We start from the raw sequence: 27,536 nt of genomic DNA, 5'->3' as shown, positions 1-27,536 counted from the left end.
TGCTGGTTAATATTTTTTGCAGCAGGGGCCAAGGGGACGGAAGAGGAGGAGGAGGAGGAGGAGGAGGAGAGCATCAGAGGAAGGCAGGGGCCCCACCATATCCTAGCAGGGAAAGGCAGCCCGGAGTGAGCCTTGCCGGTGAGTGGTGCCTGGTGGGAATGTGCCGTGGGCTGTCACCCGAAGCTTGGGGGGACACTGGGGGGACACTGAGGGCTTTGGTGGCCACGTGGCAGCAGCAAGGGGTGTCAGAGGGGTCACACTGATCCCTTATCCCCTGCTCATGGCTGTGGTTTGTGTCGGGGGGGCTGTGTTGGCACCACTGCACCCTAAATCTTTGTTCAGGAGCAAATCCTGAGCCGTGTGCTCAGCCAGGACCCAAACAGGGGCTGCTGGACGGGCAGGACCTGTCCCTGTGTGTCCCCCAGCAGGCACTGCCCCACCCTCTGATCCAGGGCAAGCCTGGCACCTTCTCTGTGCCCAAACAGCTCCTGAATTCCTGTGGGGGGGGGGAAAAATAGGGGGTTTTGAGGCATGAGCAAGCACAGGGCGCTGTGCACTGGGAATTCCCAAACCTCTTCTTAAGGGAGGGTGTTTGGGAGCTGCACACAGGTACAACTGGGATTTCCCTGCTGGAAAGGGACCCCAGGATGTGCCCAGGGCTCGCTCAGCCCCTGCACAGCACCCAGAGATGGGCAGAAGGAAACCTGGCACCTTCTCTGTGCCCAAACAGCTCCTGAATTCTAGTGGGGGGGGGGGGAAAGTGTTTTTGAGGCATGAGCGATCAGAGGGTGCCATTCCCTAAGAATTCCCAACCCCTTTTTGTAAAGGAGGGTGTTTGGGAGCTGCACACACCTGCAACTGGGATCCCATATCCTGATGGAAAGGAACCCCCAGCTGCTGGAAAGGGATCCCAGGATGTGCCCGGGGCTCACTCAGCCTCTGCACAGCGCCAAGAGATGGGTGGTGAGGGGCAGCCAGGGAATTCCCAAGCCCCTTTGTAAGGGAGGGTGTTTGGGAGATGCACACAGGTACAACTGGGATTTCCCTGCTGGCAAGGGACCCCGGGATGTGCCCAGGGCTCGCTCAGCCTCTGCACTGCACCCAGAGATGGACAGTGAGTGCAGCAGAGGCGCAGTCAGGGAATTCCCAAATCCCTTTTTACGAAAGCGTGTTTGGGAGCTGCACACATGTACAACTGGGATTTCCCTGCTGGAAAGGGACCCCGGGATGTGCCCGGGGCTCGCTCAGCCTGTGCCCACCCCCCGGCACAGGCAGTGAGTGCCGCAGGGGCGCAGGCAGGGATGCAGCGAGGCGCTTTTTGGGATGTGCAGGTGGCGATGTCCCCGCTGAGCAGAGCCTGGCGCGTCCCCCGCTGGAGGAGCCCCCGGCCCTTCAGCAGCGGCCCGGGCCCCACGGCCAAGAAGAGCGTCCCGTACCAGCAGACGCTGCAGGAGCAGGGCGCGGGCAGCGGGCAGCCCAGCCGGGCCCCGCCGGCCTCGGCGCAGGTGGTGGTGGTGGGAGGCGGCAGCCTGGGCTGCCAGACCGCCTATCACCTGGCCAAGATGGGGGTGCGCGGGGTGCTGCTGCTCGAGAGGGACCGCCTGACCTCGGGCACCACCTGGCACACCGCGGGTGAGTGGCGGGCACGGCGCTGCCCGGGGATGCTCAGGGTTTGGGGCGGGCTCTGGGAGAGTTTGGGATGTAAAGGCTGAGGATTTCTGGTTTTTCTTCTGCCGTAATATTTTTTAAAAAGAGAATAAATACAAATATAATTTTAAATATATAAATATATTAAAGTAGAATATAAATAAAATATAGATGTACATATATAAAATAAATAAAATATAGATATATTCTATATATAAATATATTAAAGTATAATATAAATAAAATATAGATATACATATATAAAATAAATAAAATATAGATATATTCTATATAAAATATAGATATACATAAAATAATATATATACATATATGAAATATAGATATACATATATAAAATAGATAGAAAAATAAATATAAATATGGATATATACATATATGAAATATAGATATGCATATATAAAATATATACATAGAATAAATATAAATATGGATATATAAATATATAATATTTAAGTGTACAATTACATGTATATTAATATAATTTTAACATGAATATAAATTATAACTAATATAGTAATATGATAATGTAGAATAATAATAGATAATATTTATACAATAGTATGATATATAGAATATAATAATTTAATAATATAAAATACAATAATGTACTAATAAATATAGTAATAATATGATATGATATGATATGATATGATATGATATGATATGATATGATATATAATAATATAATATATTATACATAATTATATTATATTATATTATATTATATTATATTATATTATATTATATTATATTATATTATATTATATTATATTATATTATATTATATTATATTATATTATATTATATTATATTATATTATATTATATTATATATTTTTAAGTTCCTTAAATTTCCTTTTTTCCCCCCAAGATTTATGTGGCTGCAGCAAAAGGAAACACTTTCTTTCCACAGTTTCCATCCCTTTTTAAAGACACTTTTCTATGGCAGGGTGGCACAGCTATATAAGCTTTTTAAATTACTTTTCCACACTTTTGTAGCCCTTCCACTCCATAACTCCCTTTCTCCCATGCATTTAACCCCCAAAGAGAACAAAACCCGATGGTTTGTAGCATTCCCACAAATCCCCTTTTTAAAGCCACTTTTCTATGGCAGGGAGGCAGAGCTCTATAAGTTTTATTTTATTTTTTTTTCACACATTTATGGCCCATCCACTCCATACCCCCTTCCCCCCCATTCATTAAGCGCCCAAAGAGAACAAATCCCGGTGTTTTGTACCATTCCCACAAATCCACGAGATGGAGCACGAGCCCCGCAGGGTGGCACAGGACACACAGGGATCCATCCCCCCCACTCCCTGCATCCCTCTCCGTGTGACGGGGAGGTGACAGATGCTGGTGTCACCCCGTGTCCCCCGCGCACAGGGCTCCTGTGGCAGCTGCGCCCCAGCGATGTGGAGGTGGAGCTGCTGGCACACACGAGGGACGTGGTGAGCCGGGACCTGCCGGCCGAGACCGGGCTGCACACGGGCTGGGTGCAGAACGGGGGGCTCTTCATCGCCTCCAACAAGCAGCGCCTGGATGAGTACAAGAGGCTCATGTCGGTAGGGAGGAGCCGCGGGGTGCAGGAGGGGAGGATTCTTTGTGGTCCCTGAATGTCCCATCCTTCCCACCTGGATAGCAGGTCCCTTCCAAGGCAGGCTCCTGGCTTGTGTAAGGCAGGCAAAATCTGTCAAACTCCTCCAAAGTTGGCAAAATAAAATCCAGCCTCAGACTTTTTGTTGTTTAAATAGTGGTAGCATCATTTTCCCCATTGTGCTGCATTGTTTTTCCAGCTGCACAGGAAAAACTATGAATATGTTCTTTGAATTCAATATAGCTTGAATTCAAAGAACATCCCATCCCTCACTGCCTTCTCACTTGGACAAGTCCCTTCCAAGGCTGCCTTCTGACTTGAATAAGGCAGGCAAAATCTGTCAAACTCCTCCAAAGTTGGCAAAATAAAATCCAACCCCGGATTTTTGGTTGTTTGAATAGTGGTAGCGGTGTTTTCTCCGTTGTTCAGCAGCGTTTTTCCAGCTGCACAGGCAGCTTGAATTCAAAGAATGTCCCATCCCTCACTGCCTTCCCACCTGGACAGCAGGTCCTTTCCAAGGCAGCCTTCTGACTTGTGTAAGGCAGGCAAAATTTGTCAAACTCCTCCAAAGTTGGCAAAATTAAATCCAGCCTCGTAGTTTTGGTTGTTTAAATAGTGGTAGCATCGTTTTCCCCATTTTTCCAGCTGCACAGGCAGCCTGAATTCAAAAACAGGGCTATATTCCCTAAAATCTGAGCATCACCCCGTGCTGGATTTAGGGTTTGGGAGATAAACTTGTCCTGGGATTCTCCTCCAATGTTGGAATTCAGGACATTCCTCTGGCTCTCCTGGATTGCCCAAACCCCTGCCAGGGGGCTCAGAGACCCTGGCACAGAGCCCAGAACACCTGTGGCTTTGATTATGACCCATGGAGCAAATTCCCAACCTTAGATGAAGATCCGCAAGCCACGAAAGCATAAGCAGAATAACAATAACCAGTTTAAGCAGAATAACAATAATCAGTTTGCCACTCCTTCAGCAGCAAGAGGTGACCAAATCTTTTGTTCCTTGCCTGATCTCGTGGTTTTCCTGTCCCCTGGCAGCTGGGGAAGGTGTATGGAGTGGAGTCCCACGTGCTGACCCCAGCTCAGACCAAGGACCTGTACCCCCTGATGAACGTTGACGACCTCTATGGCACCCTGTACGTCCCCAAGGATGGCACCATGGACCCTGCTGGCACCTGCTCCACCCTGGCCAGGGCAGCGACTGCCAGGGGCGCCACGGTAATTCTTAATTAGTAATTAATACTAATTTTAGTATAGTAAAACTTCAGTCTAGTAAAAAATTATTTAGTAATTTATACTAAGGTGTCTTCCTCACCTTCTCCTTTCCCCATGGGGCAGAGCTGCTCGGGCAGATTTGGGGCTTTCCCAAATTATTACTAATTAGTATAATTAGTAATTCATACTAATTATAACTTTAGTAAAGTAAATATATATACTTTAGTAAAGTAGAACTTTAGTATAGTAAGAAATTACTTAGTACTATATACTAAGGTGCCTTCCTCACCTTCTGCTTTCCCACTGGGGCAGAGCTGCTCCTGCAGATTTGGGGCTTTCCCAAATTATTACTAATTAGTATAATTAGTAATTTATACTAATTTTAGTACAGTAAAATTTAAGTAAGTAAAAAGTGACTTAGTAATTTATACTAAGCAGAAGGTGGGGTGCCTTCCTCACCTTCTCCTTTCCCACTGGGGCAAAGCTGCTCCTGCAGATTTGGGGCTTTCCCAAGAAGGGTGCTGTCCTCTTGGTTGGGTGACAGTGACAAAGCTGGCAGGAACCACGAGATCCAGGGAAAATAGAGGGTGGAAAAAAGGCCTTTATGAGGAACACAAGACACTCAGGATGCTGCTTAGGTTCCCTTTTCCCAGCTTTGGGGGCTGCATGTCAGGTGAGTTGGGCTGTCCCCTGCCCTGGTGACCCTGCTGTGACTCTGCCCCCCTTCCTGTGCCACCAGATCATCGAGAACTGCCCTGTCACGGGCATCCAGGTGAGGACTGATGATTTCGGGGTGAAGAGGGTGCATGCAGTGGAGACAGCTCACGGCACCATCCAGACTCCCTGCGTGGTGAACTGTGCAGGTACAGGGGACGGGGCACAGGGCAGGGGTGGGACAGGGACAGCGGCCACAGCTCAGCGGTGGCTTTGCTCCCGTGAGGAGGAAAGCCTGCACCAGCCCGTGGCTGTGCCCTGCAGCTGTCTGGGGATGCAGAGGAGCTCAGCACGGGCTTGTTGTCTCTGCAGGAGTGTGGGCACGGGCCCTGGGCCGGCTGGCAGGTGTGCACGTGCCGCTGGTGGCCATGCACCACGCCTACGTGGTGACCGAGCGCATCGAGGGCATCCAGGTCAGTCTGCCCACTGCAGCCCAGCTCCTCTGCTCTGGGGAACAGGGCTGGAGAGGCAGAAACAACCCCTGCCCCTTCCAGGGACCCCCAGACCTGTGGGAGCTCCTGATTGCTGCCAGGTCAGGCTCTGCTCTCAGGGGAGTGCACACCCTCAGCAGGGCTGTCAGATCACCTTGAACAGAGTCAGATTTAATATTTAACCATGTTATAACTGGCAGGATGGGGTTTTTTTTTTCCCTCAAGATCTTTGTGTTTGGTGTCTGATAGCAGCATTCATAAAGATCTCAGACCTGGCAGGCAGAGGTGTAGCTCTCCAAGCATTTCCAGACTGCCCCTATAAATCTGTTCCTGCCATCTGGCTGCAGAGAATTGCTTGCGAGTTGAAGGAGCCTTCATCCTCCGAGGCCCCAGTGCACTGAGGGTGACACATTAATTAGTTTCCATCCTGCTGACACAGTCTGTGCCTGCCCTTTCAGCACGAGGTGCCTGGTTGTGAAAGGTGCTGTGGTCCATGATTACATTTCAGTCCCAGTGACTCCACCGTGCCCTAAGCAGCAAGAAAGGCTCCAGAGGAGAGGCTACAGCTCACAGACCTCGGTGCCTCCTGCTCAATCCACTTAATTCCACTTGTCAACATGGCTTGCAGTAGGCCCTACACCGATTCCTCAGTGTTATCTAAATGTTTCCCCATCCATTATTCACAAGAACAAATCCCTCATTCTTCGTGCACCGCTGCCTGCGCCTCGAGCTGCTGCATCCTCCTGCAGGGGCGGGTGGCAGAGGAGTGATGATTGCTGAGCTAGGATCAACCCCAGGGGCTGCTCCCCGTCCCCAGAGCACCCCTGGGTGCTGCTCAGGTCTCTGTGTGAGCTGCTCTCCCATGCTAGCTGGGTGCTTTCCTCTTGGGGTGCCCAAATTTCAGTGCTGAGGGAGCACCCATGGTGCAATCATGTCCCATCCCTGACAGGTCACTGCTGCAGGTGCCCACCTTGTGGACCTTGGTGGGTGCCACAGGGGTGTCCCCGTGGCTCTTGGCCTCCTCTGACCCCTGCACTCCCCCTGCCCATGTTTCAGAACATGCCAAACGTTCGTGATCACGACGCCTCGGTCTATCTGCGTCTCCAAGGCGATGCCCTCTCCGTGGGTGGATATGAGTCAAACCCCATCTTCTGGGAGGAGGTGAGTGCAGCCTGGGGGTTTGCTGGGGGAACCAGGCAGGTTTCCAGGGAAGCCACCTCGGGGGAGTGGGCGTGGGCACAGCCCCCAAATTCTGCAGGCACCAACCTCTGGTGGCTGACGGGGAGAGCATCTCCCCTTTGGGGCTGTCTGTGGCACAGATATGCAGTGCAGAGGCAACAGGAGAGACAGAACTGTGCAATCCTCCTCCCTGTTTGAGGGTGCTCATCCCTCTATCCTTAATTCACACTTCAGATTTGTCTGGGTTGCTCAAGAAAACCCCAGAATCCCAGAGATTCAATGCAGCCTCAATTTATCTTCTCTGAGGCTGCCAGAGATGAGGTGGTCTCAAACAGTCAGCCATCCTCTGTTCTGTGCCCTGATTCTTGTTTCTCCTCTTTAGGTATCTGAAAAATTTGCTTTTGGCCTCTTTGACCTGGACTGGGATGTTTTCATGCAACACATTGAAGGTGCTGTCAACAGGGTGCCAGTTCTGGAGAAAACAGGAATTAAATCCACTGTCTGTGGGCCAGGTAACGTGGCTGTGGTGGCACTGTGGTGGCTGGGTTTTTCTGAAGATCTTGCTAATGGCAATGGGAAACTTTATAGCGTGGGGAGAAGAGAAACTCCTTGAATGCAGAGGAAGTGCTGCTGGTCTGGCTGCGGTGCTGGCATCTTCCAAAGGGTGGCATTCCAGGCCTAGCCTGGGTGGAGAAATAGAATCACACATTCAGAGACACACTGAATGGTTTGGCTTGAAAGGGATCTTCAAAGATCATCCAATTCCATGGTCAGGGACACCTTTCACTATCCCAGGGTGTTCCAAGCCCCGTCCAACCTTGCCTTGAACACCTCCAGTGATGGGGCAGCCACAGTTTCTCTGGGCACTCTGTGACAGGGCCTCCCCATGCCTGTTGTAAATAACTTCTATCTTATAATTTCTTATAATCTTACTGATTTCTTATCATCTCAGTTGTCCCTCTTTGAGTTTAAAGCCATTTATTTCCCTGGGGAGCTGCCTACCTTGGTTTAGTCTGGTATTAAATGGATCTCCAGCTGATGTTGTGGCTGCTGGACTGGAAAATTAAGAGGCAGATGTTTTTAAGCAGTGGCTGTTATTTTACCAAGTGTTATCCCCTGTAATTATTTTTATTACTTGCTCCTGATCTAGTGAGGTTAGATTAACCCAGATTTACATCCCTGGTGTGGAGTTAAAGCCATCCCTGCAGTGGCAGCTGGAGGTGGTGCCAGACATTGAGCCCAAGCCTTGCACACTTGGTTTGCCCTTAAAATGAACTATACACTAAGAAATTAACTATAATAAAAGCCCTTTTTGCTGAGGCACCTAAAGTAAAACTCATTGGGTTGTGTTGAGGGGAAAGTAGGGCACATCTCGTGCCCTGCAGCAGATCAAACATGACTTGTACAAGGTGGAGACCTTGGCCCTGGGTCCAGTGGTTTGATTGCAGAGCAGAACTGGCTGCTGGTAGATGAATGTCTCCTCTTTGTCGTTCAATAATCTAATTTTCCAAGGCTCAGCTCTCCTGCTTTTCTCCCTCTTGACTGAAGCCAGCAGCCTGTGGCAGCTGAGTCACGCTGGGCTGATCAGATGGCAAAGGCTTTGTCCCCTCTGCTGTGGTCACCGTGCCAAGGTCCCTGCAGCCCTCGCCACCCATCCCAGGGCAAAGTCAGCTGTGCTGGGAGGGAGGTGCTTTGGCTCCATTGACTCCCTGAGTTTGTGGCCTGGCATATTTGCACAGGGATAGTGGCACGTGAGGAGCTGCTCTGGTGACAGTGGAAATATTCTGGCTCTGCTCCTGCCTTCTCTGGAGCAGCGGGGTCAGGGGAAACAAACTGGGCATTGCTACGTGGGGAAAAACCACACTGAGCTCAGCTTTCCCTCTCTCCTTTTACATGGATGGATGGATGGAGCACCATCAAACAGGGAGGAGGATTTCAGACCTCTGTCAGGGGCTTGCTGTCCTCCCTGGTGAGGATTTATAGAGGGATTTCCATGGCTGATGGCTCAGTGGAATATCACTGGCAGCACTGGAGCAAGAGAGACAACCCCAACCCTCCCTCAGCTGAACCAAGTGGCTCAAAATTATGGAATTTCCCAGCAGGAATTTCCAAGCAGGAAAAGGTGGAATACACCATAAGGAAACAGGGCCCAGATTTAAAATGGCAACAAACAGATCAGTGCAGCCCCCTTGTGTCACCCTGTTTTCTTAAGATTTTCTAAGCCTTCTGATGTTGACATTCTTGTAGTGAACTTTCTCACACACTTTCCGTAAATAACTCATTGTTTTGCATTCCTTTATAGAAGAAGAGAAAGTTGATAGACTGTTAGTTTGCCCAGTGCCATTGGAGAGGTGGCACTGTCACCCTCCAATCCACTGCCACTCTTGGAAAACTGTAAATGTTAGAGTTATAAAATAAACTTCCCTTTTCTTTCACCTTGAGAACAGCAGTGTGCACTTGCATTTTTTCGTGTCCTATAGCGACACCCTTGGCTGGGGGATTGGGAAGGAGAAAAGAGCCCTCACAGTGCCTTGTTCACCTTCTCTTGGGGAATTCATTTTGCTTCCCAAATTCTCAGTCCAACTCCAAACCCCTGTGCTGTGCAGTGCTGGGTGTTGGAGCTGTTCTGGCCCCACTGATCTCTCTGGGAGCAGGACGAGCTCAGCACAGGAGGAAAGCTGTCTGTAAAGCGTGTGAGTGTCCCCAGAGTGTGTGATCCCCCTGTCCTGGCCTCGCTGGCACGTCCCCTCTCTGCTTTCCAGAGTCATTCACAGCTGACCACAAACCACTCATGGGAGAAGCTCCTGAGGTCCGAGGGTTCTTCCTTGGCTGCGGCTTCAACAGCGCCGGTAAGAGAGACCTGAGGGGTCATCCCCGGGGGATCCTGGCATCCCCCAGCCCTGCTTGGCCTCCTGGCCCTGTCTGCACCCTGCCCTGTTCCCCAGGGATGATGCTGGGAGGTGGCTGCGGCAGGGAATTGGCTCACTGGATCATCCACGGCCGGCCGGAGAAGGACATGTACGGCTACGACATCAGGCAAGTGATCCTGCTGCCTCCATGGGCATCCCTCACCCCTGCTGCCCCTTGGGGGTGCTCCCAAGGCAGGGCTGGCATCAGGAAAGGCTGTCCAGGCAGCGTGTGTGTCCCTCCAAGGAGCTGGAATCAATTACAGGCAGTGGCTTTAATGAATGTGCACAGGTGGGGTTTATCTCGTTTGCCTCATTGCACTCCCACACAAACAGCTTCCATCAGGCACAGGGAGATGGTGGTGGTGGTGGTGGGGAAGGACAGGGTAATTATGTTTGGGTTTTGTTGTTCAATTAGAGCCGTGCCTAATCCTCTAAGTTAATAATCAGGGGGATGATTTCACCAGCACAAAGATTAGCTCGGCCCCCCTGTGCAGCAGCACCAGGGCTGGGAGATGTGGCCGTGCAGATGTTGGCTCAATAATTGCTTTTGACTTGCTTGATTGTCTTTGATTGGGTTTGGGCTTTCTTACAGCCTGTAGTGACAGCAAGCACCTTGTGAGGGACAAAGCTTTGAAAATCTCACCTTGCTTTAGTGGCCAAGATGGTAAATGCCGTGTTGGCTTGGGCTGTGGGGGTGAGGGGCCTGCAGAGATGGGGGAGATGCCTTCAGCTGTCCCCTTCCACCAGGGGTGGGGATGGAGAGATGGAGAAATCCCAGGCTGAGCACTGGGTTGACACCAGCACAGACCCCCTGACCCCAAGGGACCCCAGCCCTGCTGAGAGCAGCCAGGGGCTTTCCACCCGACCATCTCCCATGTCCCATGTGCCCTGTCATCAAGCTGTCAGTCCCATTCCTTCCTTTTGGTGACAATTACCAAGCTCCTCTTTAAATAACTCCCTTTTCCACACATTTCAATATTTATCCTCTCAGAACATTTGCTTGTAAATATTTCATCTGGCAGCTGTTGCCCGCTCGCTGCTGTCAAAAATTCAGCTCGTTGGTGAAGGGGCTGAGGCTGATGGGGCGACCAGGGGTGCTGGTGACATTCCAAGTGTCACCTTCTGCCAGCAGCTGCTCTCACAGCTCTTGGGGAGCATCACTTGTATTCCTTGCAGGGCTCAGCCCCATGCCCTGCCCCTCCTCTTCCCCCAGTCAGCAAGGAGGGAAGCTGAAAGTATAATTTTAAAAGTCCTTAAAAATGGAATTTTGTCCTTCATGCCCTGCCTGGCTCCCTCTCTGCAGCCCTGGGAAAGGTGCCACATGTGCCCAAGGCTGTTTCCCAGAGTTACAGATCTCTGGGATTACCAACCTGACTGTGGGCTGAGCTGGCACACTCCTTCAAGGAGATTTGCTGTTTGAAAGATGGAAACACTTCAAATGAATTGAGGATATTTTGGATTTTATTTATATTTCAGTGCGGAGAGATTTGGGTGAAAAATATAAGGAATGTCCAGGGCTCATTCCCTCATCGGGGCTGGGTTTAAACCCTGAGGCTGGTCCCATCTTGAAGTGGGGCAGAATTAACCTCAGATTTCATTTTTTTTCCTATTTCCTTTCCTCATCAGGGCTGTTTTCTGCTCCCAGTTGCTCTGGGGTGGGGCAGCTCTGCTGGTCAGCACTGCAGCATGGCCAGCACCGAATCCTGCTCGACTCCTCTGCTCCTACCACAAAACTGGATCAGCAATAACAACTTTACACCGGCAGCTTCAATCCACACCTGTGTCTGGTGCAGAAGGCCCTGATCTGGTGGGCTCACCCAGATGTTTCCATGTCCTTGCCTTGCAGGAGGTTCCACCACTCCTTGACCGACAACAACCGCTGGATGCGCGAGCGCAGCCACGAGTCCTACGCCAAGAACTATTCCGTGGTGTTCCCCCACGACGAGCCCCTGGCAGGACGCAACATGAGGAAGGACCCCCTGCATGAGGTGAGGACAGGGCCCGGGCTGGCCCTCACAGCAGCAAAAAGGAGCTCACAAGGAGTGGCTGCAGCTGGGCCGTTCCCCAAAGCTTCTGTGGTGCCATCCGTCTGTTCTGGGGAGATGCTTGCCCGACCCCAAAGCTCACTGCGAGGGTTATGGGGCCATGGGTGGTTTAATGCTCAGAGAGCCTGAGAATTCCCATATTTAGCTCAGCAGATGTGGATTAAGAACCTGGTGATGATCGCTGAGCAAGGGAAAAGGGGAGAGGAGAGCTCTGAGGCTGAGTCCATCCCAGGGCAGCTGAGAGGGCTGAGGGTGCTGAATGCTCACAGGAACCTCCTGCCCTTGCTCACTGTGTCCTGCTCACAATTTAGCAGCACTTTCTCCCCAAAACAACGTCTCTCATTGTGGAGTGAGGCTGGGGCACAAGGGAAGAGGGATGTGCCTCTGTGGAGGTGGTTTTGCCAGCACCTCCTAAGTGGTTTTGCTCCCTGGAGCCACCAGCCAGGGCTCCCTCCTGCTCCAGCCCCTTCTTCACACAAATACCCACAGGTGAACGCTCTCAAGATGCAGCACTTGAGACAAAACCCCAATTCCCAGCATTTTGCTGCACCAGCAGCTCAGAACCCCCCAGATCCCTCGAGACACTCAGCTTGGCTCAGCACCAGAGCCTCATCCACTGCCAGCCCCAGCCCCAGCCCTGGCAAAGCCACATTTCACAAGCCCATTCCTGCTTCCCTCTGATTGACATCACACCATTCCTCTTCCAACTGGAGGGCAGAGGCTGGAGCAGTAATACAGACACCCCTGCCTACCAGCCCCCGGTGTTTGCTTGACAGCTCAGTTGTTTTCTGTCACTGAGGATGCAATTTATTTTTTAATAGCACGTCTAATAAGTGATGCCCACTTGACTGACAGGCTGCTATTTATCCGTGCATCTCCAGAACATGTGCTGTGTTTTATAAATAGGCACTGAATGATTTCTGAGATGTTCAACAAAATCTATTCTTTTCCGAACTGAGGCTCCAAACAAGAATGTCTTAATGGATCCCTAATTAATTGCGTGCAGAGAGGCTTTCCTGAGAGCTCAGAGAAGGGATGAGAAGGTTGCTGTATAAATATTAAATGTTATTATATAATTACTCTGTAAACATGGTGGGGAATCTTGCTCTCTGCATGTAGCAACTCTTGGTCAGCAATTTGGGCACCCCAGGGCAAGTTTTGGTGGGGTGCACAGCTGGGCTGTGGCTTTCTCTGCCTGAGGGGGACAAAAATCAGGCAATTTTTAGTTTTGACAATGTTTTAAATGGGATTTTTGGCTGTTGATAGCCAAACCAAGGGGTCACAAGTCTGGTGTTGAGCCCACATCTACACCCGAGGAGGGCAGCCTGAGTGCTGCTCAAAAAGCTGGGAGAGGAAATTTTTAATAAAAAGCTGTTTGTTCCCATTTCTCCTGTGCAGGAGCTGCTGCGGCAGGGCTGTGTTTTCCAGGAGAGGCACGGCTGGGAGAGACCTGGCTGGTTCAACCCTGGGGGAGCAGCCCCGGTAAGAACAGCTGGAGTTTGGGGGGTCCTCAGCCTGGAGAGACCAGCTGGGGTAGGACCCAGCACCATGTGTGGGGATCCATCACTGAAGGCAGGGATTTTGGGGTGGGGACCCCTCATCAGGACAGGGATGCTGAGGGGGGACCCATCACTTAGGGCAGGGATGTTGGGATGGGGATCCATCACTGAGGGCAGGGGTGTTGGGATGGGATCCATCACTGAGGGCAGGGGTGTTGGGATGGGATCCATCACTGAGAGCAGGGATGTTGGGAAGGGGATCCATCACTGAGAGCAGGGATGTTGGGATGGGGATCCATCACTGAGAGCAGGGATGTTGGGATGGGGATCCATCACTGAGAGCAGGGATGTTGGGATGGAGATCCATCACTGAGAGTAGGGATGTTGGGGTGGGGATCCATCACTAAAGGCAGGGATGCTGTGGATTCATCCCCATGGGCAGAGATGCTCTGGCAGGAGCCATCATCATGGGCAGAGATGTTGGGGTGAGGATCCATCCCCATGGGCTGGGAAGTTGGGGTGAGATCCATCAGGGATCTTGGAGAACCCATCCCCGTGGTGATCAGGGATGCCAGTGTGGGCACCCACCACCACAGCCATCTCTCTGGGAGTGGGGTGAATATGCCAAGGAGTCCTTTGGCTTCAGCCTCACCTCCTCCTCCTCCCTGTCCCCCAGGTCCTGGACTATGATTACTACGGTGCCTACGGCCACGAGCGCCACAGGGACTACACCTACAACCGCCTGCTGGGGGATGAGTACACCTTCGACTTCCCTCCTCACCACGACATCGTGAGTGGGGCTGACAGCCCCTCCTGCCCTGCCAAACCCCCAGCCAGCTGGGGGACCTGGAGGCAGCAGAATTTGTGCCCCATCGCTGCTCTGGGGGATGCTCGGAGGGAGGGGAAGCTCCAAAACAGCGAAAAATGTCCCAAAAGTATGAAGAGAAATGTGTAGCCCGTGCTCAGAAACCTCAGGGGGGAGGCCATGGGAATTATGCTGCTGCTTTCCTGAAGTGTTGAGAGCAGCTTAGGAAAAAAAATCCAACTTGATAAAATTTGGGTGTTATTGATGGTAACTGTCACTGAGGTGGGGAGGTGAGGAATGGGATCAGGCACTCAGGATGGCCTGTCAGGCTCCAGCAAATTCCTGATTCTTTCAGGAGCATTTTGAGGCCTTTAAAGGCACCAGGAGAGTGTCCTGGTATTGTTTCCCGTTATGCAAATGGCTTAATTTGTTTTTCCCTTTGTGGGCTCAGCCTCAGCACTGCCACGTTTGCTTTAATTGCAGATCAAGAAGGAATGTTTAACGTGCAGGAATGCCCTGGCTCTCTTTGACATGTCTTATTTTGGGAAATTCTACCTGGTTGGACCTGAAGCTACCAAAGCAGCAGACTGGCTGTTCAGTGCTGATGTGAGCAAAGCCCCAGGTACAGCCTCAGCTCCTCCTTTTGCTGGGGAGATCTCACCCCAAAACAACCCAGAAAACCCCAGACTGGCTTTTCCTCTCAGTGCTGCCTTTGCAGAGGGTTTGGGAAGAGGCTGCTCCTCCTGTCCTCACCACAGTCTGAATTCTGCTTTGTTCATACAGGGGCTTGAGACTCACGATCTCAGGGTTGCGGCTTCGTGCCCCACGTTGGGCGCCAATATATTGAAATTAAATACCAATATAGCCAGGTGGGATGTGCCTGGGCTCGTCTGGCCCTTGCTGCTTGACCAAAGGTGGAAGCTTTGATGGTTTCACCTCAGAGACACCTTTGGCTGGCTGGATGTGTGGTGGTTTCACCTCAGAGACACCTTTGGCTGGCTGAATGCTGCAGCGGCTCAGTGCTCTGAGCTCAGGGATGAAGGAGGGAGGTTTCCCTTTGGCTCCAGCTGTGGCTCACATCTGGAGGTGCGATGGGTGCTGGAGTAAATCGAGCATAACCCTCAAAAAAGACAGCTGTGGTTTGTTGTCCCCTTTTCCGAGGCTGGGAAGCAACTTTGGCCATTTCCAAGGGTGCAACTTCAGCTCCTCACGCAGAACAGGGAAAAAACATCATTCCTTCCCCCGTGCCGGTGCTGGGACACCCATGGTCGGTCAGGGCACAGCCAGGATGGGTGATTTAATGACAGTGGCACCTTTTCCTGCTGCCCAGCTGCCTGTGCCAGGCTGGCTGCTGGGCTGATGGTGCCCGTGTGCCCCACAGGCTCCACCGTGTACACCTGCATGCTGAACCGCCAGGGCGGCGTGGAGAGCGACCTGACCGTGAGCAGGATCAGCCCCGGGACCCCGGGCTCCCCCCTGGCTCCTGCTTTTGAAGGTAAAACCCTGAGTAAGGGGGTGCTGCAGCATGGAGCAGCTCTGTCACCCTCCCTGAATTCCCAGGTTTCCTCGCTGCCCTTTCAATGCACACAGTGAATTTTCCAGTCCTGGGCAGGTTTGTCCCAGCACTCCCTGTCACGCTGGAGGGGCTGCAGGCACAGGGCTGATTGCATTTTCCTAATGGCAGCCACCTGGCTTTTTCCACCTCCATCCCCGGTGCCTGTAACCCGATTATGGCCCCTGTCCCCAGGGCCTTGCACTGCTCATCGCTGTTATTGGGTTTGTCCAGCCCTGCCTGGCAGCTCTGACCTCTGTCCCAGCCCTTATCAGCTGCAATTAAGGGGGACTGGAAGGCAGCAGAGCAGCCCTGGGGGCAGGAATGGCATTAGGCAGCTTCGGAGGAGGAGGATGCTGAGCTCGGTCTGGCCAGGCACAGGGTGGCCACAGAGCCCTGTCCCCATGCTGTGTCACCCTCAGGTGTGCCATGGGGCAATGTCACCATCTGTGTCACCTTCAGGTGTGCCATGGGGCAATCTCAGCACCTCCAGGTGTGCCATGGGGCAATGTCACCATCTGTGTCACCCTCAGACGTGCCATGGCAATCTCATCACCTTGAGGTGTGCCATGGGGCAATCTCACCATGCTGTGTCACCTTCAGGTGTGCCATGGGGCAATCTCAGCACCTCCAGGTGTGCCATGGGGCAATCTCACCGTGCTGTGTCACCTTCAGGTGTGCCATGGGGCAATGTCACCATGCTGTGTCACCCTCAGGTGTGCCATGGGGCAATGTCACCATCTGTGTCACCTTCAGGCGTGCCATGGGGCAATCTCACCGTGCTGTGTCACCTTGAGGTGTGCCATGGCAATCTCATCACCTTGAGATGTGCCATGGGGCAATCTCACCATGCTGTGTCACCTTGAGGTGTGCCATGGGGCAATGTCACCGTGCTGTGTCACCTTCAGATGTGCCATGGCAGTGTCGCCGTGTTTGTTCCAGCAGTGTGGGGTGCCTGTGATTTTTCCCTCCCTTGTGGGAGGATCCTTCCTCCCTCCTGTCTGGGACACTGGCAGGGGAAGCAGGGTGGGAAGTGGCTGGCAGAGCTGCAGCTTTGGCGGGCACTGGAGGTGTTTAATCACAGCAAAGTCTATTTTCCCAATTACAGTAGGTGGCTGCACTCATTATCGTTATGACAGAATACCAGAGAGCAATTTCGTAGTGGCAGGAAAGACAGAGGGAAGATTGATTACATATTAATCAGCTCTCAAACACCATCCCTGGGGATTTTTCCACCCAGGATTACTGAGGAGATGAAATTCCTCCTTGCATACAGTAGGAATTGTACTGTGGTGGTTATGGGCTGGTCAGTGTGGCATTCCCTGCTCCCACCTGTACCCACAGGGGTCTGTTCTGTCTCCCTCCACCCTTGAGGGTCTGTTCTGTGCTGGGACAAAAGTGCAGATGCTTTGGCTGTTGTTCTCAAGGAGTTTTTCCTGTGATGCTCACACACACTTTCACTGCTAATGGCCATTTGGCTTTCACTGTGCTGAGCCCCACAAAAAGCCTTCCCCAATCCCCCAGCTCTTTAACCCTTTTATTGGCAGTCCCAGCCAGGGCTGTGTGAGCTGGAGATGCTCAGGGCTGCATTTCAGGCTGTGCAGAGCAGAACCAGCCCTGACAGTGCCCGGGGCTGTGTTCCAGGGGATGGCTATTACCTGGCCATCGGCGGGGCCGTGGCTCAGCACAACTGGTCCCACATCACCACCGTGCTGCAGGACATGAAATTCCAGTGCAAACTCCTCGACTGCTCCGAGGAGCTGGGCATGATGAGCATCCAGGGGCCGCTGAGGTGAGAGGTGTGGGCTCCTCCCTGTAACCTGACCGGGGAGGGGTGGAGGGGTGGAGGGATAGAAGGAGGGATAGAGGGGTGGAGAGATGGAGGGAGGGATGGAGGGAGGGATGGAGGGATGGAAGGAGGGGTGGAAGGAGGGATGAAGGGAGGGATGGAGGGGCAGAGGGATGGATGGAGGGATGGGTGGAGGGATGGAAGGAAGGATGCAGGGATGGAAGGAAGGATACAGGGGTGGAGGGAGGGATGCAGGGATGGAGGGATGGAGGGAAGGATGCAGGGATGGAAGGAGGGATGCAGGGATGGAACGAAGGATGCAGGGATGGATGGAGGGATGCAGGGGTAGAAGGAGGGATGCAGTGATGGAGGGATGGAGGGAGGGATGCAGGGATGGAAGGAGGGATGCAGGGATGGAACGAAGGATGCAGGGATGGATGGAGGGATGCAGGGGTAGAAGGAGGGATGCAGGGATGGAGGGAAGGATGCAGGGATGCAGGAAGGTTTGCCTCAGGTGCAGGTCCCCGTGTTGGGCAGGGGTAGGTGTGAGCCCCATGACACGAGTGCTGATGTGGCTGGAGTATCACTCCACTTCCCAAGGAACTGAAATTTCTTTTGAGGCTCCCACAGCACTGCACACCAGCCACCTCAGCTCAAGTCTGTCTTGCCAGCAAGGTGAGGAGCAGGATTTGGGGATAACCCTCCCTTCTCCCCTTTGCTGTTTCCCCACAGCCGTGCTGTCCTGCAGGAAGTGCTCGACACCGACCTCAGCAACGAGGCCTTCCCCTTCTCCACCCACAAAATCACCACAGCTGCAGGATGCCAGGTGGGAAGGGGCCCCTCCTTGAGCTGCCCGGGGAGCTCTGGGCTCTGTGCACCCACCAGCCAAGCACAGAATCCCAGACTGGTTGGGCTTGGGAGGGACCTGAAAGATTGTTGGATTGCACTAAGTGGTTTCTTTAGGTATTGTTTTGCACTGGGTTTTGTATTTTGCATGGAATAGAATAGAAAAGATCGTCTTGTTCCACTCATGCCATGGCAGGGACACTTTCCACAGTCCAAGGGTGTTCCAAACCCCATACAGCCTGGCCTGGAGCATTCCCAGGGATCCAGGGGCAGCCACAGCTGCTCTGGGCAAACTGTTCCATCTCCCTCTGTTGGGAATGTGTCTGAGAGGTTTTGTTGTGGTGTCTGTAGGAAAAGGCCAAACCCCAGAGTGAGAAAAGGGTGTTTCCCTCCCTGACTGCCTGGCAGGTGCCATCCTGCTCTGCCAGGGGTGTCACAGCACTGAGCCTGGGGAAGGGACAGGGTGACTCATGGCTTTGCAGCAATGCCACAGGAACGAGAGATGCCTCCATGGATTAGGGCCAGCCCTGGTGATGAGATCTACCTGACACTCCAGACACTTTCCATTTCCCCCTCCTCATAAAAAACAGGCACAATTTAATGCAAAGCCTGTCAGGTACTGGCAGCAGGGACTGGGCAGCCTGGGAGCTGCTGCTTGATCACAGGAGAAGCCTGACAGCCCTAAGCTTCCAGGACAGCACACATCATCCTGCTTCTGCCCAGCCTTCAGGCCTCACACATGCCCTGAAGCTCTTGATTGAGCTTGAACACTCCAAATAGAAGAGCTGGTGACCATGCAGTGTCATTTTTCTCAAAGGAGAAATGTCCTAGGAAAACCTGCTGCTGGAAACTTTGGGTATCAGGGAGAAGCTTTAGCCAGGTTTCATGGAGAAACTCTGATTTCTCAGTGATGTTTATCCCATGTGGAATATTCCTATGGTTGCAAAAACACTTTGAGGAGAGGGTGGGATTTGAACTTGCTCCTTTCTATAGGAAGCCTGGGCAGGCCATGGTCCCAGAGCATCCCTCTCCTGCTGGATGAGCTGGATGGGAGCAGGGACCATGCCCAGAACTCTCTCTGCTCTCAGCCTGGAGCCTGGTGGGGCATGAAGGAGGTGAAGGTGAAGCAGTAAATCTCATAAAAGGCAGCAGGCTGGATGTTAAGGAAATTGGGTTAAGCCACGTGCAGCCACTTTTCATTCAGAATTAAAATGGCTTTAATTCTCCTGCAGCTGCCTGCTGAAGAGATTGCTGCTAAATCAAATTAGAGCCTCTTGATTTGTGAGCAACAGCCTGCCCAGGCCTTAAGGTGGTTTAAGTAAGGCACAGATCTTGGCCAAGTGAGATGAATCTCCAAACCATTGCCATCAATGCACCCTGGGTGCCCAGCAACTCAACCCACAGCGAGTTCAGTGTCCCTTGGAAGGCCTGGGGAATTCAAAGCCAATCCACTGGTGCAGCTTGTCCAAAATTCTGGATTTTAGTCCTCATTAATCCTCCCCACACCCTCCCCTGTCAGCCTGTAGCAGGCTGATATCATCTTGTAATAATCTGCTTTTGCCCTAAGAAAGGTGTGGAAATGTTCCTGTCTCCAGGAGTGTGATGAGTTTATTTGCATTTCACTTCAAGTTTGTTATAAATAATCCAGTCCTTCAAGGAAGATTGAGCTGGCAGAAGTTTTGTGGATTCTTTGGAGTGTCAATTCCCTCATGGACAGAGAAAAGCTCTCTTGTCTCAGGGGTGTGAGCTGGGAGGGCACTGGACCACCCTTCAGGAGGTTTCCTTTGTCCCACTGGACAATGAACACCAGGGACCCCATCACACGCTGGAATTGGAGTGGGAGGATTTCTCAGGGCAGCAGGCTGAAGCCTTTGCTGATATTATCACCTTCCAGGGGGATTAAACTGAACCCAGCATCTTAAAAAAGTTATCACCGAGATTTTCCTGCATTAACTCAGTAGTTGAACAAAATCAGCTGGAGTCAAAGGAGAGTTCCAGCAGAGTTAATGACTCTGGAAATTATGGATTGGTTTGTGAGTTTATATATAGAGTCTCTCATTGTATGGAACAGCAGAGAAAGGTCCCCCTTTGAATCTCACTGCTGGAGACAGGGAAAAATTCAGGTTTTCATTTTCTATGGTACCTAGAATGCTTTTGAATCGCTGCACAAAAGCCCAGGGATGGATGCTATTTCACAGCTCCAGCTGGAAGGCCTGTTCCTATGGGAATCCAGCAGAGCTGCTGAGTGCAGCCCTCAGCATTCCCACCCTCCGTGGTGGGATGTGAGGGGCTCACACACATCCCAGTCCCTCCCTGTACTGAGCTGACCGCTGCCTGATCACCCCAATTTTCCAGAGTTTCCCGTTTTCTGTGGGCACTTTGCTGGGATGCTCATTCCCCTGGAGCACAGGTGCTTTGAGAGGAAGTTTCTCCCAGGAGTAAGTTGCTCCTGATTGTGCAGAGCGCTTTAGCTGCAGTCCCATCCGGGGTTAACGAGCCGGGAAGTTGCCTGTCAATCCCCGGAGCATCTCCTGCCGCAGTGAAGATGGGAGCTGGCTGGCAGCAGCCTCTTCTCAGGCTGTTCCCTAATTAGATGACACCTTTGTGAAGAGGAAAAAGCTTCTCTGAGCCCCTTGAGCCCGTGCTGCTGGGGAAGGGAGTGCCAGCCTTTGTGCCTGGCTGCGGGGCTGTGCCAGGGACCAGGGCAGGGCTCAAAATAAATCCCCCATCCTGTGTTCCTTCCACCTCCCCACTCCTAATGCAGAGGTTAAGGCTTCTTGCAATTTAAAAATTGTAAATTCAGCTTGAGGATGTGGTTTTGGTGCTAAGGGAAGCAGGAGTGGATTTGGGCTCCCAGGTGTGCCATGCTGGCAGCACAGAGCCCAGGCAGATTTTGGGCACTTCTGCCTGCTTTGGGCAGCAGCTGCTGGGGTCTGTTTGCATTTGGGATTAGAGAGCAGCAGCTCTGCTTGGGGCAAGGGCTCAGCAAGTGGCAAAATGCAGCTTCTGCCCCAGCCACAGCCATGGCCAGGCCAGCCCAAAGCCACCAGAGCCAGCCTGGAATGTGTCCTGAGCTGGGGACAGCTTTGTTACCAGCACAGAACACAGCCCAGAGAGGAACTCTGGAGTTAATCTCTCTCCCAAAGGCAGCTCTGTGTCTGCAGTGGATTTGTACCCAGAGGGATGAACCAGAGGGGTTTTGTGGAGGAGGAAGTGGAGAAGCACAATGGGATGAATCAGAGGGAAAGGCAGCTCAGGCTCCAGGGCTGTCTGCAGGGAAGGTGCCTGAGTTGGGCCGGTCCCAGCTGGCCTGGAAGGCTTTGGGAATGGAGAATGTTCCAGAGAGACAGCAGGAGGGTGCCTGGGTGAGAGGCTGGTGGAACACAGGCAGGCCAGGCTGTTCCCTGGGACTGCAGCCAGGCCCCATCCCTGGGAATGAGGCTTCTCTGGAGAAGCACCGAGTCCCCTGTGCTGATCTGCTCATCCCTCCTTGGGGCTTCTGGCGTTTGGTGTGGAGCTCGTGTGACAGCTCAGCTTTGGGACACAGCCCTGAGCATTCCCTGGTGGCACTGGGACATGCCCAGGAGCCTTGGGTGCTGTGGCAGCACGGTCCAGGAACATTCCTGTGGCAGGGACAGCAGTGATGCAGTGCCCCAAAAGCAGGACAGTCCTGCTGGGGACAGCTTCCCTGTCTCAGAGGATCAGCAGAGGGAGACAAAAGCTTGGCTGGAGCTGGAGCATCACATCTCACCCCAGCCCTGGAGTCTGTAGGAAGAGGATGCTCCAGCAGCCACCTCTGCCCCCTGGCACTGATGGTAGCTGGGTCTGAGGTGCCAGGCTTAGGATGTCCAGAGATGAGGAATTCAATCTCAGCCTACAGCACTGGTGCCAGGGCCCTGACGAAGGAGGAATGATGAGGAGGACTGCATTGATATCAGAAGGCTCATTCATTACTTTATTATACTGTATTATTCTGTACATCTAAAACTGGATCTGCCAAGCACTCAACCCTGCACACAACTGCACAGAACCTCGTGACTGTCACCCAACAGTCCCAACACACACTCTTGGCCCTGACAGGCCAAGGAAACAAAACACCATCACTGTGGGTAAACAATCTCCATGTTGCATTCTACTTTGGAACAAACACAGGCACAGCAAATGATAAGAATCGTGCTTTCTTTCTCTGAGGTTCAGAGAATGTGAATCCCAGAAATATTCTTGGGAAGAATTGTGCCTTGCTTTTCTCTGTGAAGAGAAACGTGGGGCTACATGAGCCTGTCTTGGTGCAAGAGAGGAGAGCCCAGAACTGCCTTCCACCACAGTTCCCAGGGGTAGGAGCGTTGGGGGTAGGATGGTGAGGACAGACAGGGATGAGAGATCTCTGAAGCCAGGTCATGGAACTTGTGGGTTATTGCAAAGGGCCTGGGTGCAGGACCTGGAGAAGAGAGAGAGAGAGAGGATGAGAGGGTAAGAGAGTGAGGTTCCTGTTACAATACATAAATCTTCTGTGTTGAATATTCTAATTCTCACTAACCAATCTAGTACAAGATACAAATCCTACAGCATTTACATACAGCCTATAAGAATCACTACATCACCATACTGGGTTACATTTTAAACCCTACAAACTCCTCTTTGGGGCCTTTCTGCCAAGCTGTAGGGTCTGCTCTGACCTTTGGGCCTGTCTGCAAGCAGAGGGTGTTGTTTCATCAAAAGGGGATCACCTTCAGCCGGCCACACCATTGTTTCCCAGTTGTTCAGAAACTGAGGTATCTCAAAGCTTGCTTTCATGTCAATCTCACTTATAATTTTATATTCTCCAAGTCTTTTGCCAGGCAATCATATTTATAAGGCTTTCCTGTTCCATCTTCCCCAGCACCCAGGCCAGGCTGGCTTTCCCGTGCCACGGGAGCCTCTGCCAGGCTGCCCAGCCCAGCTGCACCACGGGGATGTTCCCCTCTTGCCTTTGCAGGTCCGTGCCATGAGGCTGTCGTTCGTGGGCGAGATGGGCTGGGAGCTGCACGTGCCCAGGGCTGACTGTGTGAAGGTTTATCGGGCAGTGATGCAGGCAGGAGCGCGGCACGGCATCGCCAACGCCGGCTACAGAGCCATCGACAGCCTCAGCATCGAGAAAGGTCCTTGTTCTCCTCCCAGCAGCAATCTCTGCTTCTCACACAGAGCGGGGAGCAGGGCAGGGAGCTTTTCCTCAGCTTTGGGGTGGGTCAGTGGGACTGGAGGTGGGGCAGGGTCTCAGAACGCTGAGAATTCCCCTGTGGACTCCTCTCCGGGGTGTTTTATCCAGGTGAACAAAGGGCAGTGGGTGTCCAAGGGGCAGGGCTGTGGTGGTGTTTGCAGGATGAGGGAAGAGATGAGAATCATGACTCCATGTTTCAGAAGGCTGATATATGATATGATATAATATAATATAATGCAATATAATATAATATAATATAATATAATATAATATAATATAATATAATATAATATAATATAATATAATATAATATAATATAATATAATATAATATAATATAATATAATATAATATAATATAATATAATATAATATAATATAATATCTATTTTAATATAATATAATTTTCAAACCCTGATTTTAATTTTTTAACAGGGTGCTTTTATATATTATATTATATTATATTATATTATATTATATTATATTATATTATATTATATTATATTATATTATATTATATTATATTATATTATATTATATTATATTATATTATATTATATTATATTATATTATATTATATTATATTATATTACATTACATTATATTACATTATATTATATTACATTACATTATATTATATTACATTATATTACATTATATTATATTACATTATATTGATACTATATTAAAAGAATAGAAGAAAGATTTCATCAGAAAGCTGGCAAAGAAAAGAACAGAATGATAACAAAAACTCGTGACTCTCAGAGACTCTGAGCCAGCTGACTGTGATTAGCCATTAATTAGAAACAACCAACATGGACCAGTCAAAGATGCACCTGTTGCATTCCACAGCAGCAGATAATTATTGTTTTTCTTTTCTTCGGAAGCTTCTCATCTTCTCAAGAGAAAATTGCTAGCAAAGGGATTTTTCAGAAAATACCATGGCAACACAGGGGTGCTGTGCCAGGCTCAGTGGGTGACCCGTGCTGGCTCCTGCAGGGTACAGGCACTGGCACGCAGACCTGCGCCCCGATGACACCCCGCTGGAAGCAGGGCTGGCCTTCACCTGCAAGCTCAAGTCCAGCATTCCCTTCCTGGGCCGGGAGGCTGTGGAGGCCCAGAAAGCCAAGGGCATCTTCCGCCGCCTCGTGTGCTTCACCACCGAGCAGTGAGTACACACCTGGAGGTATTGCAGATGGGGCTGGAGGCGCTCTGGGCTCAGCAGGGAGAGGTGAATGAGCAAATTCCCTGTTGGATGTTCAGTGGGAGCTGCAGGAGGTGTGAAAGGGTTGATCTGGTTCCACCTGGAGGTGTTGCAGATTCGGCAGAGGTTTAGCTGCAGGAGGTGGGAGGGTTGGTCTTGTTTCACCCAGAGTTTTGCAGGTTGGGCTGGTGGCACTCTGGGTTCAGCGCGGAGAGGTGACGGAGCCCGTGGGCAGTGGGAGCCCTGGCACATGGGCTGCCCTGGGGCAGAGCCAGAGCCCCCTGCCCCGTGGAGGGGCTGTGCTGTGGCAGCTGTGCCCTTTGCCTCGCAGGAAGGTGCCCATGTTCGGCCTGGAGGCGGTCTGGAGGGACGGGCAGGTGGTCGGCCACATCCGCCGGGCAGATTTTGGGTTTGCCATCGACAAAACCATCGCCTACGGCTACATCCGAGATCCTGCAGGGGGCCCGGTGAGTGCAGAGCCCGGGGCTGGCTGTGCCTCCTCCCTGCACTGCTGTCACCTGGGCTGGGACATGGCACAGCAGCTCCCTCGTGTTCCCTGGGCAGGCTGGAGGGCGAGAGGTTGGTGCCAAATGCCAAAGTTGGTGTCACTGTCACCGTCTGAGGTCCATGCACGGCTCAAGTGCTGCCTCAGGGGTTAATTGCAACCAAATATTTAATTGCAGTAGCAAATTCACTTATGTTGGAGGGAGCAATGGCCCATGGGAGCAGAGCAAGGTTTTAATTAACCCTGGGAGGCTCCTGGGTAATCGTTCAGTGCCCTCATTTAGCAGCGTGCTGTGGGGACAGAGGTTGGGTGACGTCTCCAGGGACCTTTTCTGTGCCAGCTAAGAGCTGTGTGTGGGCTGTGATTCCTGCTCTTGCTTACCTTGGCTTTTCATCCTGCATCCCTGCAAGAGACCCAAGGCAAGTGGCTTTGTGGGCCAGTTGCCCCTGGGAATCCCCTTTTCTCCCAGTGATGAATATTCCTCCTTTTCCTTTTCCTTTTCCTTTTCCTTTTCCTCTCCTTTTTCCTTTTCCTTTTCCTTTTCCTCTCCTTTTTCCTTCTCCTTCTCCTTCTCCTTCTCCTTCTCCTTCTCCTTCTCCTTCTCCTTCTCCTTCTCCTCCCTCTCCTTCTCCCTCTCCTTTTTCCTCTCTTTTTTCCTCTCCTTTTCCCTCTCTCTTCTCCCTTCTTCCCTTTCACCTCTCCTCTCTTTTCCCCTTTCCTTTCCCCTTTTTTCTTTCCATCATATACCTCCACAGGGAAAAAAAAAAAACCTAATATTTTCAAACCCCGATTTTAATTTTTTTTTAAACAGGGTGCTTTTAACAATTCTCGTCCCCCTTTCCACACATCCTCTGGGGACGGCAGAGCCGGGTTTTCTGCAGAGATCAGATGTGTGGGGCGGGTGGGAGCTTGCCCAGGGGTGGGGCTGGGATGCTGCCACCCTCTAAGGTTTTTTCCATGGCTCTGTCTCACAGGTTTCCCTGGATTTTGTGAAGAGCGGCAGCTACGAGCTGGAGCGGATGGGAGTGACCTTCCCGGCCCGAGCTCACACCAAATCCCCGTTCGACCCTGACAACAAACGTGTGAAAGGCTTTTACAGCGGGCTGCTGGGCTGCCCAGAGGGCAGAGGAGCTGCAGGCTGAACTCCCGGCCCCTGCTGGCTCCGGGGTCAGCTGCAAGAGCCGGGCAACCTCCTGAAACACCCCGAGTCACTGTGGGTCAAATCAAGGGGAGAGGAGGAAAAGATTCCAAAAAGTGCAAAGACTCTGCTGCTCTGTTTGCTCAGTGAAGCAGGGATACTGCAGCAATAATTCTTTTCCATGGGTTAATTGGCCTGCAAACAGTGTTTGGTCTCACTGTGTGTGAAGTGGTTTCAATTTTTGACTGTGCTGGAAACTCTTTCCCCCCAAATGTAGCCTGGAAATGATTTTTTTTTAGACTAGCTGGGTTGTCGATACAGCTGGAGCCTCTAAACGGGTCCCTTGCTGTGTCTGTCCCCACTCCCATGGGTGTCACCTCATCCTGGGGGCTCTGCTGGGGTGGGGATGTGGAGGGAAGGGGCAGAGTGCAGGGACATTGCCTGGGCTCACACTGTGGGTCCCTCTCTGCTGTTTGTGTTTGTGTGTCATAACCATGGAACCATGGAGGACTCAAAGCCCATCTCATACCACGGGTTGCATGGGCAGGGACACCTTCCACTGGCCCAGCTGCTCCAATCCCATCCAGTCTGGCCTTGGACACTTCCAGGATGATTTTCCTGTGCTGCTCCTGGCACAGGCTGTGGTGTAAGGTGGCCAGGGGGGCACTGGCCCCACAGCTGCCCTTGGCCCCATCCCCTGTTCCCTTGTGCCTTCTTCCCAAAGGTCACCTTGGAGGTGGCTCCTTTTAGCTCCCAGCAGAGAGGGGGATGCTGGCAGAGGCTGAGCCATGAGCTCCAAGCCCTCTGGCAGCTGAGAGCCAGCCCTGGGGGCAGCAGGGAGGGTTTGCCCTCACACGCACACAGCCTGTGCTGCAGGGAAGGATCAGCACTCCCCATCGCCATCCCTTGCTCTGCTCCCCTCTCTGGGCTCTCTGCTGGAGCTTTCACCCGCCTGAAGAAATAATCTCACTCCCTGCTCTCCCCTTTTCCTCCCTTGACTAGGTTTGTTTGGGTCACAGCCTCTTTAGAGCTGATTTCAATTCCTTGCCCTCGTGCCACGAGCGCCACGGGCAAGAGCGTGAACTCTGAAATGCTTTGGTTTTACTGAAAACATTAAAACCCAAGATTGAGATGAATTTTTCACTTGAATAGGAGGTGACTGCCCTGCCTCTGGCAGGGTGGAGGGCAGGGGAGGGGGTGGCTGTGGTCCTGTTCTGAGGGAAGGAGCTTTCTGCCTCCCTGCC

The 27,536-nt window shown here is 51.8% G+C and overlaps 1 protein-coding gene across 1 annotated transcript; it reads left to right on the top strand.

Annotated features, from left to right (window-relative positions):
* The first annotated feature begins 69 nt into the window (after nucleotides 1-69).
* SARDH (sarcosine dehydrogenase) lies at nucleotides 70-26,564 on the top strand. Its single transcript, XM_058038180.1, has 21 exons — nucleotides 70-138; nucleotides 1,332-1,632; nucleotides 3,051-3,229; nucleotides 4,305-4,484; nucleotides 5,221-5,344; nucleotides 5,508-5,608; nucleotides 6,683-6,787; nucleotides 7,188-7,317; nucleotides 9,568-9,654; nucleotides 9,751-9,841; nucleotides 11,561-11,702; nucleotides 13,158-13,241; nucleotides 13,935-14,048; nucleotides 14,547-14,685; nucleotides 15,445-15,558; nucleotides 17,260-17,407; nucleotides 18,137-18,230; nucleotides 23,226-23,388; nucleotides 24,445-24,613; nucleotides 24,981-25,116; nucleotides 26,129-26,564. The coding sequence occupies exons 2-21, from the start codon at nucleotides 1,338-1,340 to the stop codon at nucleotides 26,294-26,296; spliced, it is 2,763 nt and encodes a 920-aa protein (XP_057894163.1). The 5' UTR covers nucleotides 70-138; nucleotides 1,332-1,337; the 3' UTR covers nucleotides 26,297-26,564.
* The last annotated feature ends 972 nt before the right edge of the window (nucleotides 26,565-27,536 follow it).

Source organism: Melospiza georgiana, chromosome 20 (genome assembly GCF_028018845.1).
Source record: "Melospiza georgiana isolate bMelGeo1 chromosome 20, bMelGeo1.pri, whole genome shotgun sequence".
Lineage (NCBI taxonomy): Eukaryota > Metazoa > Chordata > Aves > Passeriformes > Passerellidae > Melospiza > Melospiza georgiana.
This window is presented reverse-complemented; position numbering and strand designations above follow the sequence as displayed.